Below are 15,479 nucleotides of genomic sequence, written 5' to 3'. Positions count from 1 at the left end.
GTACAACTTTCATTTGGTCCCATGTTTTCTGGTAGGAAGTGTTCATATTTTAATTGTTCATTGTATGTCATTTTAATTTTTATTTCCTTTTTGATTCAAACGGAAATAAAGTGATTCTATGCCCCGTGTAACAGTTTAAATTATTGGAGTCTTTTATTATTATTTATTACTAATTTTGTTGGATTATGATCAGAGATTATGACTTGTAAAATGTCTGAGTTTTTAAGTTGATTAAGATTATTTTATGTGGCTAAGTATAAAGTGTTTTTATATATAGTCCACGGACCTGTAGGTATACACACACACACACACACACAGTATATATAATATATACTACATATGTACTACATTATATGTTGTAATTACTATACATATGACGCAAGATTCTGAGCATTTATAAAATTATCAACTAAATCGCCCACCCCCCCTCACACACACGATCATGGTTCCCCTTACTTTATTTTTTCATAGCATGTATCCTTTATGATCTTGTAACAAACTATGTAATTTACTTATACGGCGCTTACTGCTCATCCTGTCAACTCTACATGACTGTAAGACGGAGCAGAGCCGATGAGTTTTAGCTGCGTCCACTGCTGTATCCCAAAAGCTACAACGGAGCCTGGCACCAGACCCCAAAATACATAAATCACCATGACCACACAAAAAGCTCAACAGCAATACGACTGGTGTCCGTTCATCACCACCATCTGTTTCAACATCCGCCACGTGTCACAACCAGGCAGGTGCTACGTACATGTAGACAGACAAGTCCCCGTCCTCGCCCAGCCTGTAGGGCGTCCGAAAAGGAACGGGAGCCGGGGAAGGACCCCGCGAATCCACGAGAAGCGGATTCTTTGTGTCCTGATCTCAGAATGGCCGCAGTGGCCACCTTTTCGACTCTTCTTGTGCTCTGCTTCTCACGGTTAAAAAGCATCAGCGGTCACATCCCTAAGATGTACTGAGGGGGCTTCTCAAAGAGACAGCGGCCCACCCCCTGAACGACCTCGAACGGCTCTCTCAAGGCGCGGGGCTCCCAAACCCACAACACTGCAGAGACCGCGGCGGGGATGCGAAGTGTTTCACTGAGGTCCGCTGCCCTCCGCTGAGGTCAAGCTCGGACGGGCCCCGCGAGGAAGCCACCCGCCTCGCCCACCACGGACGCTCGCCGACACGCTGGGTCCACCGAGGCAGCCCCACACACCAGCGAGCAAGAGCCGCCGCCCGCAGCCGGACCTCACCCAGCAACACAGGCATCACATACGCATGCGCAGTAGCCGACGCCCGGCGAGCTCGACTCGCAGCCTCCGTCCCGCCCCTCGGACCGGAAGAAGTTGCTGACGCTTCCGGCGCCAAGCAGCCCTTTGGTTGCCTCGGTGATGTCGTGGATTCAAAGGGTTCACTTGGTCGGGGGTCCCGGAGAGGAGGGGGACGTGTTCGACGAGGAAGCGGACGAGTCGCTCCTGGTGCAGCGGGAATGGCGGAGCCACATGCAGAGACGAGTCAAAGTAAAGCTGCGCGGCGGGTGCGGGGGACATATGCCGGATGGCGGGGAGAGGGGCACGGAGTTGTCGGGAGTCAGGGTCGCGAGAGGAGAGGCCAGCGTGGTCCCAGCCTGGCCGGACGCTGCCCTCCCTACCTCTGCCACCCCGATCCTGCTAGGATGTCCCACGTGAAAGCGTGTGAAACCACGGGGCGCGTTAGACGCCGGGAACAGACAGAATGAAGCAGGTCTAGACTCCGAAGAGCTTGCAGTTTGACGAGGATCGCAGACAGGCTGGGGGAGAAACGCAGACCAACTCTGGCTGCTGAAGGACAGGTGCACGCGGGTGCTTGAATGAGCGGAGACCCTGAAGTTAGGAACGGTATTAATCGATACTTGTGGGAAAAAATGAACTTAGGAATGTCGAAGAGCAGCAGAGTAAAGCCACTGTGCAATCCTGGCGGCTGGGTGAAGGAGCCGGAGTCGGTTTTTCTCTGTAGGTGTGAGTTACCCGTATCTACTCTGTCCACCGTCCGTTGAAACTAAGCTTAACACCACACTCAGCTTCCAGCTCCAGCGCTCGGAGCTGAGCTCACACGGTGAGGGCCGCTTCCACCTAGTATCCCTCCGACCTTATATTGCCCCTGATCCGCCCGTGTTTGTTTCAGTAAAATGTGTGCTTAGCCCAGCAACCGCGCAGTTCCAGAAATGCTTTATGTGCGGCGGGGGTTAGACCAGTAAGCCGCGATCGTCTTTGAGTGCTGTGGCACCGTCGGAGATGCAGGACAGAATGCCTGCCGACAGACAATGTGCGGTTCATTTGAATTTGGGGATCAAGCAAAACTTCTAGAACCACAGTTGCCGTCTTTTTTGCTAACAGTTTCCTCTTTCCCTGCTTGAGTCGATTATTAAAGACCTTGGATAACCTTTTTACTGCCCTGCCTTCTCGCCCACCCACCTCAGTCAGTGCTGCGGAGGGGCCAGACATGCAACTCCTCTGCATCCTTGCCGTGAAGGCATTGTTAACACAAAGTTTTTAAAGCGGTATAAGAATCAGTATTTTTAAGTGTGCCAAAGAAGTCGACTTCAAAAGTGGGATATGCCCATAATAACCTTTACGAGAAGCATAGTCTGCTTTGGTTGTGTGGCTGTGCCATCTGCCGTAGAACCATTATGTTAAATAGTAGTAAAGGCCTGTTTCATCAGTTTTCCAAGTTGGTTCCATGACTCTCTAGAAAAACCTACAGTGGTTTAGTTGGTGTGAATTACAGCCGCAGCTCTTCATTACTTGTTTTTAGGAAGGCTATAGAGATGGAATAGATGCCGGCAAAGCGGTTACACTTCAACAAGGCTTCAACCAAGGGTATAAGGAAGGTGCCGAAATCATTATAAACTATGGACAACTCCGAGGAACACTGAGGTAATTTTTAAAACGTAAATGCTGAGTCATTTTAACCCCAGTACTACCCGAGGAAGTTTATAAATGTATTATGTAAAAATAAAGCATTTAAACTGAAGTACTTTTTCTAGTGTTAAATCCACAAAAGAGTACTGTGGAGCATAGAATAATATTGCCTTCAAAAAGTCAAAATCATACGTTCATCCCCTTTAATATGTGAACTTTAATAAGTTCATCCACTTTAATAAAGGACAATAAAGGCGTTGTCCTTTATTGCAAAGAAATGCTAGGAAGGTGTATATTTTTTGCTACCTGAACTACCACTAATCTGTATCTCTAATTTAAAAGATCTTCAGGTTTTGAATAAACCTTTTAATCTTGCATATGTGCCAGAACACAGTATCACAGACTTCTAGACTAGAAGTGATGAAAATTATAACTGGTTATAGAGAAAAAAATGATTCCCTTTACTTTAGTGCTGAACATTGAACACCTGTCAAGATTCCGTAGTAATAACGGCATATGTCAAAGACAAGTGGTCAAATGACAGAAAGAGCTAGGAGCATGACAGACTTGTCATCTTTGACACTATATACCTTTTAAATTATCCTCTATAGAAAAAAAAACAAAAAACATAAAGTGATTCAAAGAATCACTCATTTTAAAAAAGGGTAGGAAATAAAAGTTACCAAAACAAAAGAACTCATTGTTTGAGGTTTTAGAAAATTCAGCTGTCAGAAATTGGAATTTATAGTCTCCAGTAGGAAAATGATCAAGTATTCATTTTACATCAAGTTAAATCTTTTACAAGCTCTGAAAGTTTATTGCTAACTCTTGTATATCACTTGATCCCATTTTTAAAACATGATTATTCTTCGATGCGCCTGGGTGGCTGGGTCAGTTAAGCGTCCACTCTTGATTTTTGCTCAGGTCATGATCTCAGCGTTGTGAGACTGAGCCCCAAGTCAGCCCCTGGGCATGGAGCCTGCTTAGAATTCTCACTCTCCCTCTCTCTCTGCCTCTCCCCCCACCTCTTTTTCCCTCTCTTAAAAAAAAAAAAAAAAAAAAAAGACAGGATTACTTTTCTCAGTAACTTATTTTATGTCATGGTTACCTGAACAATCTGAAATGTCAGAAAACAAAAGTATTGGCTGTAGTAGAAAAAGACTAGAAGAATTCTTACCTTTTTTTTTTTTTTTTTTAAGATTTTATTTATTTGTCAGAGCACATGCACAAGCAGGGGAACAGCAGGCAGATGGAGAACAATGTGGGACTTGATCCCAGGACCCTGGGATCATGACCCAGGCCAAAGTCATATGCTCAACCGACTGAGCCATCCAGGCATCCCAATTTCTTACCTTCTCCAAGATTATTAGTTAATTCCACAGTGATTATAACAAAGTCGGGAAAGAGAAGTTGCATCAGAACTTTTTTTCCTACCCTTTAGTTTTGATGGCAAGTAACTCTATGCTTAGAGCAGCTGTTTTCAACGTTGGCTGCACCTTGATATCAGCTGGGAAGCTTTAAAAAATAACACCTCCAGAGACTCTGATTTCATTGGTCCGGGATGTGACCTAGACCTTGACAGTTTTGAGAGCCACCCTGGTGATTCCAGTGTACATCCAAGTCTGAGAATCACTAGTCCGGAAGCCATGTGATGTCCTTCAAGGAGAAACTGATTTTTGTGATCTCTTCCTCTGAGTTGCATCCCTCTTCAGCAGAAGCTACACAGTCATAAAGAAAAAACCTAAAATCAAGGAAAGTGGATGTGGAGTTGTGAAGGAGGTGTTTGGAATTATAAGCAGTTTATATGATTACTTCCAGTTTAATTTTTATCAAAAGATAAATCTTTATATACATTAAAAGCTGTTTTAGCATCATTACTTTCCTGATTTTGACTTGCATTATTATTGAATTATTATTTTTGCATTGTGTTATCTGGAAAAGAAACGTGTAGGGTTTAGCATCAAAAATTTGAAAAGCCTGTGATTGTTTCATTTTCTTCCTATTTAACTCTTGTTTATATTTTCATTCAGTGCCTTGCTCTCCTGGTGTCATCTTCATGATAACGGTTCGGCTCTGATCAGTAAAATAAATAATCTTCTGGATGCAGTTGGCCAGTGTGAAGAGTATGTGCTCAAACATCTAAAATCAATCACTTCTCCGCCCCACGTTGTAGATTTATTGGACTCTATTCAGGATATGGACCTTTGTCACGTAGCTCCAGCTGAGAAGATGGATGAAGCGAAAGATGAAAGACTCTGTGAAAATAACGCTGAGCTTCACAAAAACTGCAGCAAGAGCCTTAGTGAGGCAGATTGTTCATCTTTAGAAGGTTGTGGAATACGGGAGCGTGAACATTCTGAAAACCCAAGCCTCACTTGGATTTTAGAACAGACAGCCAGTTTAGTAAAACAGCTGGGAATATCACTCGACATATTACAGCACCTCAAACAACTATAAAAATTCTCTTCACTTTTTTGATGAAAGTACTGTTCATAACATGTCTTAGAACATTTTGTTTCTTAACAAACTAACCAAAATATTTGTACCAGGTTCTACGTTGAACACATCATTTGTAGGTTATCCTTCATGGAAATTTGCACTATCTTCAAAATTAACACTATTAAATGTAATAAGAGCTTTTTTCTTTGTCACTGGTAATTTTTATGTCATTTAAGATATGCTCAGAGACTCAAGTTGCCATTGTCATTTTCAAGTTTCTGATCAAAATCAAGCATTTTCAGACTCATTAGCAAAAGTGAACAAGAATCAAACACATTTTGTAAGGACCTAACCCTGCTTTTTGCTTTTGTCACCATCAAGTGGTTAGGGCCTTACCACCAACTAATCAGACCAAAGTTACCATGAATAACCTAGTGGATAACATTATAAATAAACACACGTAGGCATATAGAAATATATATACTGAAATTAAGAAGCTATAAGTGTAAGAAACTGAAGAAATGTTTATGCTGAGGATTAAAAACAAAATATTAAAATTCGTTTTTGTTTTTGTTTTTTATTGTCACGCAATCTCCACACTGAGCATGGGCTGGAGCTCACAGCCCCCAGATCAAGAGCCACATGCTTCTCCAACTGAGCCAGCCAGGTGCCCCATAAAATTCATTTTAGTTTTATGTTAAAGGCAAGGACATACAATTCCAAGGAAAATACAAAATACATTTCGTGCTCAAGTACCTGGTTTTTCCACATAGTAAGGAGTCAGTAGTGGTGTCTAACCATGTGCCAGGTCATTTCTAAACCAGTTTTGTTTCATGTATTCAAATAGGAATAAACTCTGGAACCACTGACCTCTTCTACCTTGTAGCAATAGTCTTAGTCCAGCATAGACAACATTAAGATTCAAGCTTTTGCTCCAGCCCCTAAGCATATGAGAACAGGAAAGGATTTTTCAGCACTTTCTTGGCTAGAATACAAAGTTGTATGAGATGCCTTCTTTTCTCTAAAAGACAGACATACACAGATAGAGAATAGAAGATAAGTCTTTCCAGAGATCGATAAAATATTCTACTGTGATCTCACAACCTCCTTCAAGTTCATAAAACATTGAAAGGTAAGCCTGGCTGTCTCTGTTGGAGCATCCGACTCTGGATCTCAGGGTTGTGAGTTCCGGCCCCACGTTGAATATAGAGGTTGCTTAAAAATAAAATATTTTTTTTAAAAAGTTCACAGAACATTAAGAAATTAAGCAACAAATTTGAAGTCAGAGATCATATCCTGGGGCACCTGGCTTACTCAGTCAGAAAAGTATGCGGTTCTTGATCTTCAAGCCCCGCACTGGATTTAGAGATTACTTAAAATCTTTAAAAATAAGACCATATACTGTTTGAGGATTTCTGAAACATGTTGAAGATATCAAGTGACACTTGACAGCTACTTTAAAGAAGTGCTTAGGGGCACCTGGATGACTCAGTCAGTTGAGCGTCTCTTAGTTTCAGCCCAGGTCATGATCTCCGGGATCGTGGGATCGAGTCCCACATTGGGCTCCCTGCTCAACGGGGAGTCTGCTGCTCCCTCTCACTCTGCTTCTGTGCTGTCCCCTCTCCCTCTCTCAAATAACACTTTAAAAAATAATAAATCTTTTTTTAAGTGTTTATATCTCTCTAGGTGTAAACACTAATTCAGATATTTACTAATATCTCTCTCTCTATATATATATATATATGGATATTATGCACAGACTCTAAAATCTTAATCCACTGAGCCACCCAGGCGCCCCCAGACTCTAAAATCTTAAAGTGTTGTTCTGTCCTGCATATCACATATGAAATCTCCATCTCTAATGATGCATCTTGAAAAAGTCACACCCTGAGTGGAGATTTCACCAGTGCAGGAAATCTTGAGATTTTATTTGGGCTCACCCTGCTAAGATTCTCCGAAGGTAATACCCCTTGCCACCACGGATCATATGGTGTTTTTGTGCACATGTTCATAGAGAAGGAAATCACAGAGAATTAGCCAAGCTGATGAAGCAAGTTGGTCAAAAACATCTTTTAAACTTGCTTTGCCTTTTAAAGAAAATTATGGACTGCAGAGGAATGTTAATGGTATGCCCATTACACCTGCGTCTAATGAACAGAGCCTCTGTTTTACCTTTATGGTCATCTAGGGCCTTTTCATGGTAACAGCCAGCGGGCTTATAGCATGAGTCAGGACAAAAGACACGTGTCAAGCACGGTTTCTTTCCCTCACTCCTGCTGGTTCTAGAACAGAAGGTAAAGCAAGACCGTCCCAAAGCAGGCACAGCCAGAGTTTTAAGGCCCAGAACCCATACACGAGGCCCGAGTGGTATGGCTTCCTTACAAACAGAATTTTCACCTCAAGTAATTTCTAGATGCTGAAATCCCTAGAGCATTTTTGTTTTAATGGGAGAAAGAGTCCACAATACCCTGCTTTTCGGATATCTCAGTTGCTAGAGCTGCTGAGGCCAGGAAAATGTGTGTGAAAGACAACAGGAAGTGGGCAGCTGAATTTACCCTATCTGCATCCTTATCTCATTTATATCCTTAGCCCTGCTTGTGAACTGCTTTTGTGGTAAACCCAAATAAAAATCTTGAACCAAGTCCAAGTTGGAATTCTCACCCACCTTCAAACTAAAGTCAAAGCTTTGTGTTCCAGTCCAAGGTAGAGAGGCATAGAGATAATATAGGGAAATATATTTTAAAAATCTATGTAATTTCAATCAAATAAAAATGAAAATCTTACTAATTCCAGACCAATGGATGAAGTAAATGTAATATGTCATGTTAATGAACTACCAATCAGACTTCTGGCTCGACAGAACTTCTCAATGCTCCATCCTGGCGGTACTTGACCCATAGTCGGCCTTTCTCGCTTTGGCGGTCATCGCCGCTTCCCGACAAACTCCCCGCAAGAGGAGTCTGCTGTCATCTCAGATTGCCTTCTGCTCATTCACTCCTCAGCCTCAAACTGCTTCTTGTTAAGGTCACCTGTGGCTGAAGTCCCACAGCAGCCCCTCCCTGACTTGTCTCCCCTGTCACTGGACATGGTGACCATCCCCGACTTTCTATGGTCCCTCTGCTTGCCTTCTGCAGCGGCACGTCTTCCTGTCCTGCTTACCCTGGTCTCTCACTATGTCCCATCATTCTGCCAAGTCTCCCCTTCTCTGCCTGCGTGAGGCTACTATACTTTCATCCTTGAACCTCTTTCTGTTTTTATACTCTAACCAGATCGTCTCACTTTCTCCCACAGTTTCAAATACACTGACTATCCCAAAGCTGATGTTCCCACCCCTCTTCCTCTCCCAAGCTCTAGACCCGTATTTCCGACTGCAATTTCTCCTGCCCGTCTCCGGGCATAGCTGCACAGCACGTCTAAAACTGACCTCACTTCCATCTTCTCCCTTCCCGCCCGCCCAAACTGCTGTGCCTTTTGCACTGGCAATCCTCTCCTGTCATCTCTGTTCACTCAAAGCCAGCAACCTTTTCTTTTAATTAAGATATAATTGATACATAAACACTATATTAGTTTCAGGTGGCTGGTATAATTATTCGATATTTGTGTATGTTGCAAAGTGGTCACCACAATGAGCTAATTAACATCCATCACCACAAACAGTTATGATTTTTTTTCTTATAATGAGAACTTTGGCAATCTAATCTTAGCAACTTTCAAATATACAATGCAGTATTATTAACTGTAGTCACCGTGCTGCATATTGCAACCCCATGACATTTATTTTACAGTTTGTAAAAGCTAGAAACGTTTAAGTCTTTCTCTGCTTTTCCTTTGCTATCGGACCCTACTTCCACTGGGGAGTTTATCCATCTTACTTTAAAACATGCCTTGAGGGGAACCTGGGTGGCTCAGTGGGTTAAGCCTCTGCCTTCTGCTCAGGTCATGATCCCAGGGTCCTGGGATAGAGCCCCATGTCAGGCTCCCTGCTCAGCGGGGAGCCTGCTTCTCCCTCTCCCTCTCCCCACCTCCCCTCCCCGACTCATGCTCTTTTTCTCTCAAATAAAATCTTCATTTAAAAAATGCCTTGAATCTGGCCCCCTTTCATTCTAATCACCAGATTTTTTTTTTAAAGATTTTATTTATTTAGGGGAGGCTCAGTGGCTCAGTGGTTAAAGCCTCTGCCTTCGGCTCAGGTCATGATCCCAGGGTCCTAGGATCGAGCCCCGCATCGGGCTCTCTGCTCAGCGGGGAGCCTGCTTCCCCCTCTCTCTCTGCCCGCCTCTCTGCCTACTTGTGATCTCTGTCTGTCAGATGAATAAATAAAATCTTTAAAAAAAAATACTCCATGCATTATGGACAGTTCCCAGCTTCTAATTTTGTTCCCTGCTGACTCTTCTTCCCAGAATATGTTATTCCACATCCTTCCTTCCTAGCAAATTCCTTCTTACCCTTCAATACCACCTCAAATTTCAACTTCCTCAGGCAGTTAGTTGTTCTCCCCAGTATTCCCTCTGCATCACTTTGAGCGTCTCAGTCTTCAGATTTATTCAGGAAATCGCCTTATTCATAGTTACGTCCCAGCAGTGCCCATACTTAGGTGGTGCCTGATTAGAGAACAAGTGAATCAACTAGACAAAATGAAAACAAACCCAGAAATTTAGGATTAAAAATACATCCTGTTCTTTTGTCTTTAAAAGGGAAAAGCAACCTTTGTATTTAACTTGAAGAAAAAAAAATTCGCTTTCATTTTACACGTTAATACCACATACCCAAATTGTGTCATCGTCTTAAACCAGGCTAAACAGTAGCAGTAGACGCTACTACTCACTGGGGCACCTGGGTGGCGCAGTCAGCTGAGCGTCCACCTCTTGATTTTGGCTCAGGTCGTGATCTCAGGGTCATGATCTCAGCCTTGTGAGATCAGGCCCCACGCAGGCTCCACACTCAGTGGGGAGTCTGCTTGGGATTCTCTCTCCTTCCGCCCCCCCTACAAAGTAAGTAAATCTTTGAAGAAAAAAAAAAGCAATACTACTCACCAGTCATTTGAAATTGAACTAATGAATAAAATTACAGCATAATTTTTAAAGATACGAAACTATATTTGGAATTCAGTTTTAGCTATTAAGCAAGAAAGGACAGAAGGAAACCACAAGTGAAAAAACTGGAAAGAAAGAAAAATACTTGTTTCTAGCAGGATGCCTGGTGCCTAATCTCTGATAGCAATAAGGAGCTGGAGGAAATGCAGGAGTGGGGAAAAATAGCTAAAAATACAGTGTTCATGATACACAAGCACCGTTCTGAAAACTTTGCATGTACCAATTCGCTCATTTCTCACAACAATCCCATGTGACTGAGCTATTAATTATCCCCATCCCAGCAATGTGGAACCAGGGCACTGAGAAGACCAAATAACTCTTCCAATTCGCCGTTACGTATATGGCTCAGATGAGATGTAAAGCAAGGCAAATCTAGCTCCAGATTCTGTGCTCAGGGTAGATGTGCACTGAGTAATAGCCCAGTAGCAGCAGAACAGCTGTGTTCAGTAGAGGGTCTATGAACTGTATTTTGTCTTCATTATTCATTTTTACTTTTCTGCATTTTTAAAATCATCTCAAGTATTATTTTTTAATAAAATGTTGATAATAACCAGCAGCTACAGGACACCCGGGTGGCTCAGTCGGTTAAGCATCTGCCCTCAGCTCAGGTCATGATTCTGGGTCCTGGGATCCAGTCCTGCATGGGGCTCCCTGCTCAGCGAGGAGTCTGCGTCTCCCTCTGCCCTTCCCCATCGTGTGCAACATTCTCTCTCACAAATAAAATCTTTTAAAAATAATAATCAGAGTGACGAATAACAATAAATTTATCAGAAATTTGTTTGCCATATACTAGAAAAGGAAAAATACCATTCCCTTCTTGGGGGAAGGGGGAGAGAATCTCTCCATAGGGAGTGGTACAGCAAGGTGCATTTAGCATATTCCGAAATAAAATTCTCCTTGGACTCCTTAGACTTTCTACACTCCTCATGGAGAGGATTTTTGTGCCATCTATTCTGTGATAATGTTCCTTTAGCTTTCTTAAATTTCTACTTAACTTTCACAAGCAGGGTTATTATCTCTGGGCTTACAAAATACATGCATTGCTACCGAGCTGCCCAAAGGAGCTAAGAGTCCTTAACGTACCCCAAATTCCATTTCATTGCCCTGTAAGTAGTGTGATTTTTCAAGAAAGAAGGTTAGCCAAGTGCAATGAGACCTACCTATGATGGACTCTGCTGCGGAGGCTGAGAAGTTGAGCTCCCTGTTCTTTAAAGCTTGCGCGTGCAGCTGGCCGCGGGGAAGGAGGCGGAGATGGTCTCGATCCTTTCCCGAAAGCTGTGGAATTCCTTGGCCACTGGGTGGCGCTGCGGCATCCCGAAATGTAAGTGCTCTGTGCTTCGTCGTCAGTGTCGCAAGGACAAGCCAGTGATTGTGCCTGTAGCTATGCCAGACAGACTGAGTCACCCGTAATGCTGGGAAGGTTGGGAGTGAAGAAAATCACGAAATGAGAGCCCCCCCCCCCAGGCTGAGAATTTTTCTAAATCAAAATAACCAATCCTAAGGAAACGTGTTCGCAAGAAAAAAGCACCTTTTATTCTCCAAATCCCTGTGGCCTAAAGATAAACACCCAGAACGCAAAGTATAGGGACTTTAATCAGAAGTGATTAAAAAAATTATAATTTCACATGCTTGAAGCATTTCTATTTTGTCAACCAGGGCTGTCCCTAACGTGTTTCAAACAGTCTTAATCTCTCCCTCCATCCCTCTCTCCCTCCCTCTCTAGCTCTCTCTTCTCCCCCACTCTCCCTCCTTCCCTCCCTCTCTTCCTCTTTCCCTCTATCTCATCTCTATCTGTGTCTCTCTTTTTCTCTCTCACACACACACAAACACAACTTCTCAGGATTCAGACTTAGGGAGAGACAACAACTTACTTTGTTAACCTCTCCAATATGTCACAACCCTTCTTTTTTTTCACCAACATGTCGACGGCCAGAGGCTTTCTTCCTATCAAATACATCTCTTTCCAGCTACTCTTTAAGTCTGTTTCCTTAGGAGTTGCTAGTCACCATTATGTAAAATTAGTTACAAAATAAGTATATAAGTTCTATAAGAAATTTTTTAACAAAATATAAATAACTTGCCAAATCTTTTGTAATAATAAGAGTGATTTGACAACAATAAGAGTGATTTGACAGTCCTTATCAATAAAGCAAAACTGGACTGAAATGAGGGTATAACGTAAATAACCTGAAAATAAAAGACCTTCCTTCTTCTTCTTTGGGAACACTACAAGACATTTCTTTCAAACTCAGATCCTAAAATAACCAAGGACTCTCATTTGTGACTATAAACTTATCCTGTAAAACATCAAAGCATACTTTAGGAAACTTCAATGATGAATTCATTTACTTGTTAAAAACTCACCACAAATTTTTCATCACTACTAGAAATTATGGTCACAGAGTTGATTACAGAAGGAAAATTCATTTAATGCACTTAGACATTTAAATCCCAAGCAGGAGCCAATTAAACTATTGTCACATGAAATCACTTGGTTTTGCTATTCAAGATACCAAATGATATATTATTAATCTGTGTTTTAACCTTCTTATAAGAATGTATGAGGTTCCCACAAAGTCTGCAGTCTGGCGATGTTCATTATGACCCCATTTGTCGGCTCAGAGACAGTTTTTATTTCTGTCCTTATGCTAGAACAAAGGACTGCCATCGTGAATGTAGCGGCAGAACAGGGTCAAAGACGTGATCCAGGTTCACTCAGCTGCTCCCTGGCTCTATCCCTGTAGTGTAAACATGACGCTCCTGACCTCATCCCAGGTTACAGCTGTCTCAAGGGAAGCAACCAAGGGACGATGGGAGTTAAAGGTCGGGCAGAGTAAATGGCCATTGACAGATATTGTTCGGTTGACGGAGAGAGTGAGTAGAGAGGCTGACAAAGAAGAATACTGAAGCTCGACAGCTTTTTGTCTGCTATGGTAGGGTCTGTATCAAATCAAAGATACCCTACTTCTAGGATTGATCCAAGGGAATAATTGAACAGGTTATGAAAACTCTGCACAAAGATACTCATTGCCACATTCTATCTAAAGTAAAGAAGAATTAGAAACAACATAAATAACCAGCACCTGCGTGGCTCAGGTGGTAAAACATCCAACTCTTGGTCATGACTCAGGGCATGATCTCGGGCTCACAGGACTGAGCCCCGCCCTGGGCTCCATGCTCAGCAGGAAGTCTGCTTGAAGATTCTCTTCCTCTGCCCTTCCCCCTGGGCACACTTTCTCTTTCAAATAAATAAATCTTAAAAAAAAAAAAAGAGAATAGCTACGTGAATTATAACCTATCTATTCACAACAAGGACACACACCCGTTACAGATTATCATTATGAGAAACGGGAGGTACTTAGGGGTATTTTTAAGTGAAAGCCACAGTAATATGTTACATACCTATGTGGACAAATTATGTTAAAAAATGTGTATTTTACAGATTAAAAACTGGAAGATTATGCTCAGATTTGGTAATGTATTAATGTGATAGGATTAGAGGAGTTTTTCCTTTTTCAGAATTTTCTTTTATGTTGAGCTGTTATACAATAAGAAAAATATTTGGAAAACTATTCATTTTTAATAAAAAGAACCACGTGTGCTTTATCCTGAAAATCAGACTCTGGAAAAAAAGCAAATGCACTTAATTCAAAACAGTGGATCAGAAAAACATCCCTGGCTACTGTCTGGTGAGGGGGCATACAACAATAAATCAAAATATATTTATGGTTTACTATTTTTTCAATTATATCAAAACCAGAAATTTATCCCTTGAAGTATACATAGTCAACTTTAAACTCCAATGGAAGAGAAAGGGGCGTATGCTAGAAGCCATTTCTACCTGCTTTCAGCGCACTTTCTAACAGCCCTTGTAAGATACTAACAATAGTAAGATACTAACAATTATACCAGCTGGGGGGGGGTGCCCCAGGACAGGGGTACATTCTCAGTCGCCTGAGTAGACTGGCCTTAACAAACTAAAGCAAAACAAACAAAAATTAAAATTAAAAAGTGTTTTATTGGATTTGTCCACAATATTGCTTCCATTTTTTTTAATATTTTATTTATTTATTTGACAGACAGAGATCACAAGTAGGCAGAGAGGCAGGCGGAGAGAGAGGAAGGGAAGCAGGTTCCCTGCGGAGCAGAGAGCCCGATGCGGGGCTCCATCTCAGGACGCTGGGATCATGACCTGAGCCGAAGGCAGAGGCTTTAACCCACTGAGCCACCCAGGCACCCCTATTGCTTCCATTTTAAAAGAGAAGATCATTCACAAAATTGGAGTTCCTATTAGCCCAGTTTAGTTATTTTTCATTGACTCCCGGGGAAAACCAGTATCATGCCTATGAATCATTTGTACACAATATGTCTTACCCAATAATAAGATACTCAGAGCCCAAAAAAATTCAGCAAGAAGTGACCGACTGCTAAGTTAAGTAGCTTTGGAAGAGAACATATATGTTCCTCTCATTTCTTTGGTTCTCCGTGTCTACTGGACCAGGGCAATAACGGGTCAAACCCGCCACAATTCCGTGCATGTCAATAAGCCGTATGCATCCGGACATACTGTATGCTCTCTGCTTCCGCAAACACTTGGAGCCTGTTCATTCCACATCTGTAAAATGGAGGTAACGGTAGCAATTTCACTGTTTCTCCGAGGCTCACCTGCCATAAGGTATGTGGGATGCCTGGGAGATGCACAGTGCCGACAGCTGATACCCCTGGGGGTTGAGGACTGCGATCGTCCGCTCTGAAGCTCGGTCACTGGCAAGTCCCATCACCTTCCCGTGCCCGTTCCTTCATCTCTCAAATAATAGTGCCTCATGGGGTTGTCGAGAAGCATAAACGAATTCCTACAGGCAGAGCCTTCCGGGCAATGCCGGGTACGTCTGCGATGTTCACTGCCCAGCAGCTGTTTGTTTTCTGCTCGCCCGAGCTTCTGCCTGCTCTTTGGGTCAACGGCTGCCTTCAGACAACGTGAGCTATCCCGAAGTTCTCCCCCACCACTGCCCTGCCTAAAGGTAATAGCATGATTTCTTGCTCTCTTACTTTTTTTGTT

General features: G+C 42.5%; 1 protein-coding gene across 1 annotated transcript; it reads left to right on the top strand.

Moving 5' to 3' along the window:
• Positions 1-1,330: 1,330 nt before the first annotated feature.
• On the top strand, positions 1,331-5,527 carry YAE1 (YAE1 maturation factor of ABCE1). The gene is made up of 3 exons (XM_046020066.1): positions 1,331-1,508; positions 2,782-2,903; positions 4,919-5,527. The coding sequence occupies exons 1-3, from the start codon at positions 1,380-1,382 to the stop codon at positions 5,343-5,345; spliced, it is 678 nt and encodes a 225-aa protein (XP_045876022.1). The 5' UTR covers positions 1,331-1,379; the 3' UTR covers positions 5,346-5,527.
• Positions 5,528-15,479: the final 9,952 nt, after the last annotated feature.

Source organism: Meles meles, chromosome 10, assembly GCF_922984935.1.
Source record: "Meles meles chromosome 10, mMelMel3.1 paternal haplotype, whole genome shotgun sequence".
Taxonomy (NCBI): Eukaryota; Metazoa; Chordata; class Mammalia; order Carnivora; family Mustelidae; genus Meles; species Meles meles.
The sequence above is the reverse complement of the archived record's forward strand: the minus strand, read 5'-3'. Positions and strand labels throughout refer to the sequence as shown.

Excerpts from the sequence above, each read along its gene's own strand:
- YAE1 (XM_046020066.1), top strand. The coding sequence starts at position 1,380 with ATGTCGTGGATTCAAAGGGTTCACTTGGTCGGGGGTCCCGGAGAGGAG. Across the intron at positions 1,509-2,781 it reads ACATGCAGAGACGAGTCAAA|GAAGGCTATAGAGATGGAAT; the intron begins GTAAAGCTGCGC and ends ACTTGTTTTTAG. Across the intron at positions 2,904-4,918 it reads CAACTCCGAGGAACACTGAG|TGCCTTGCTCTCCTGGTGTC; the intron begins GTAATTTTTAAA and ends ATTTTCATTCAG.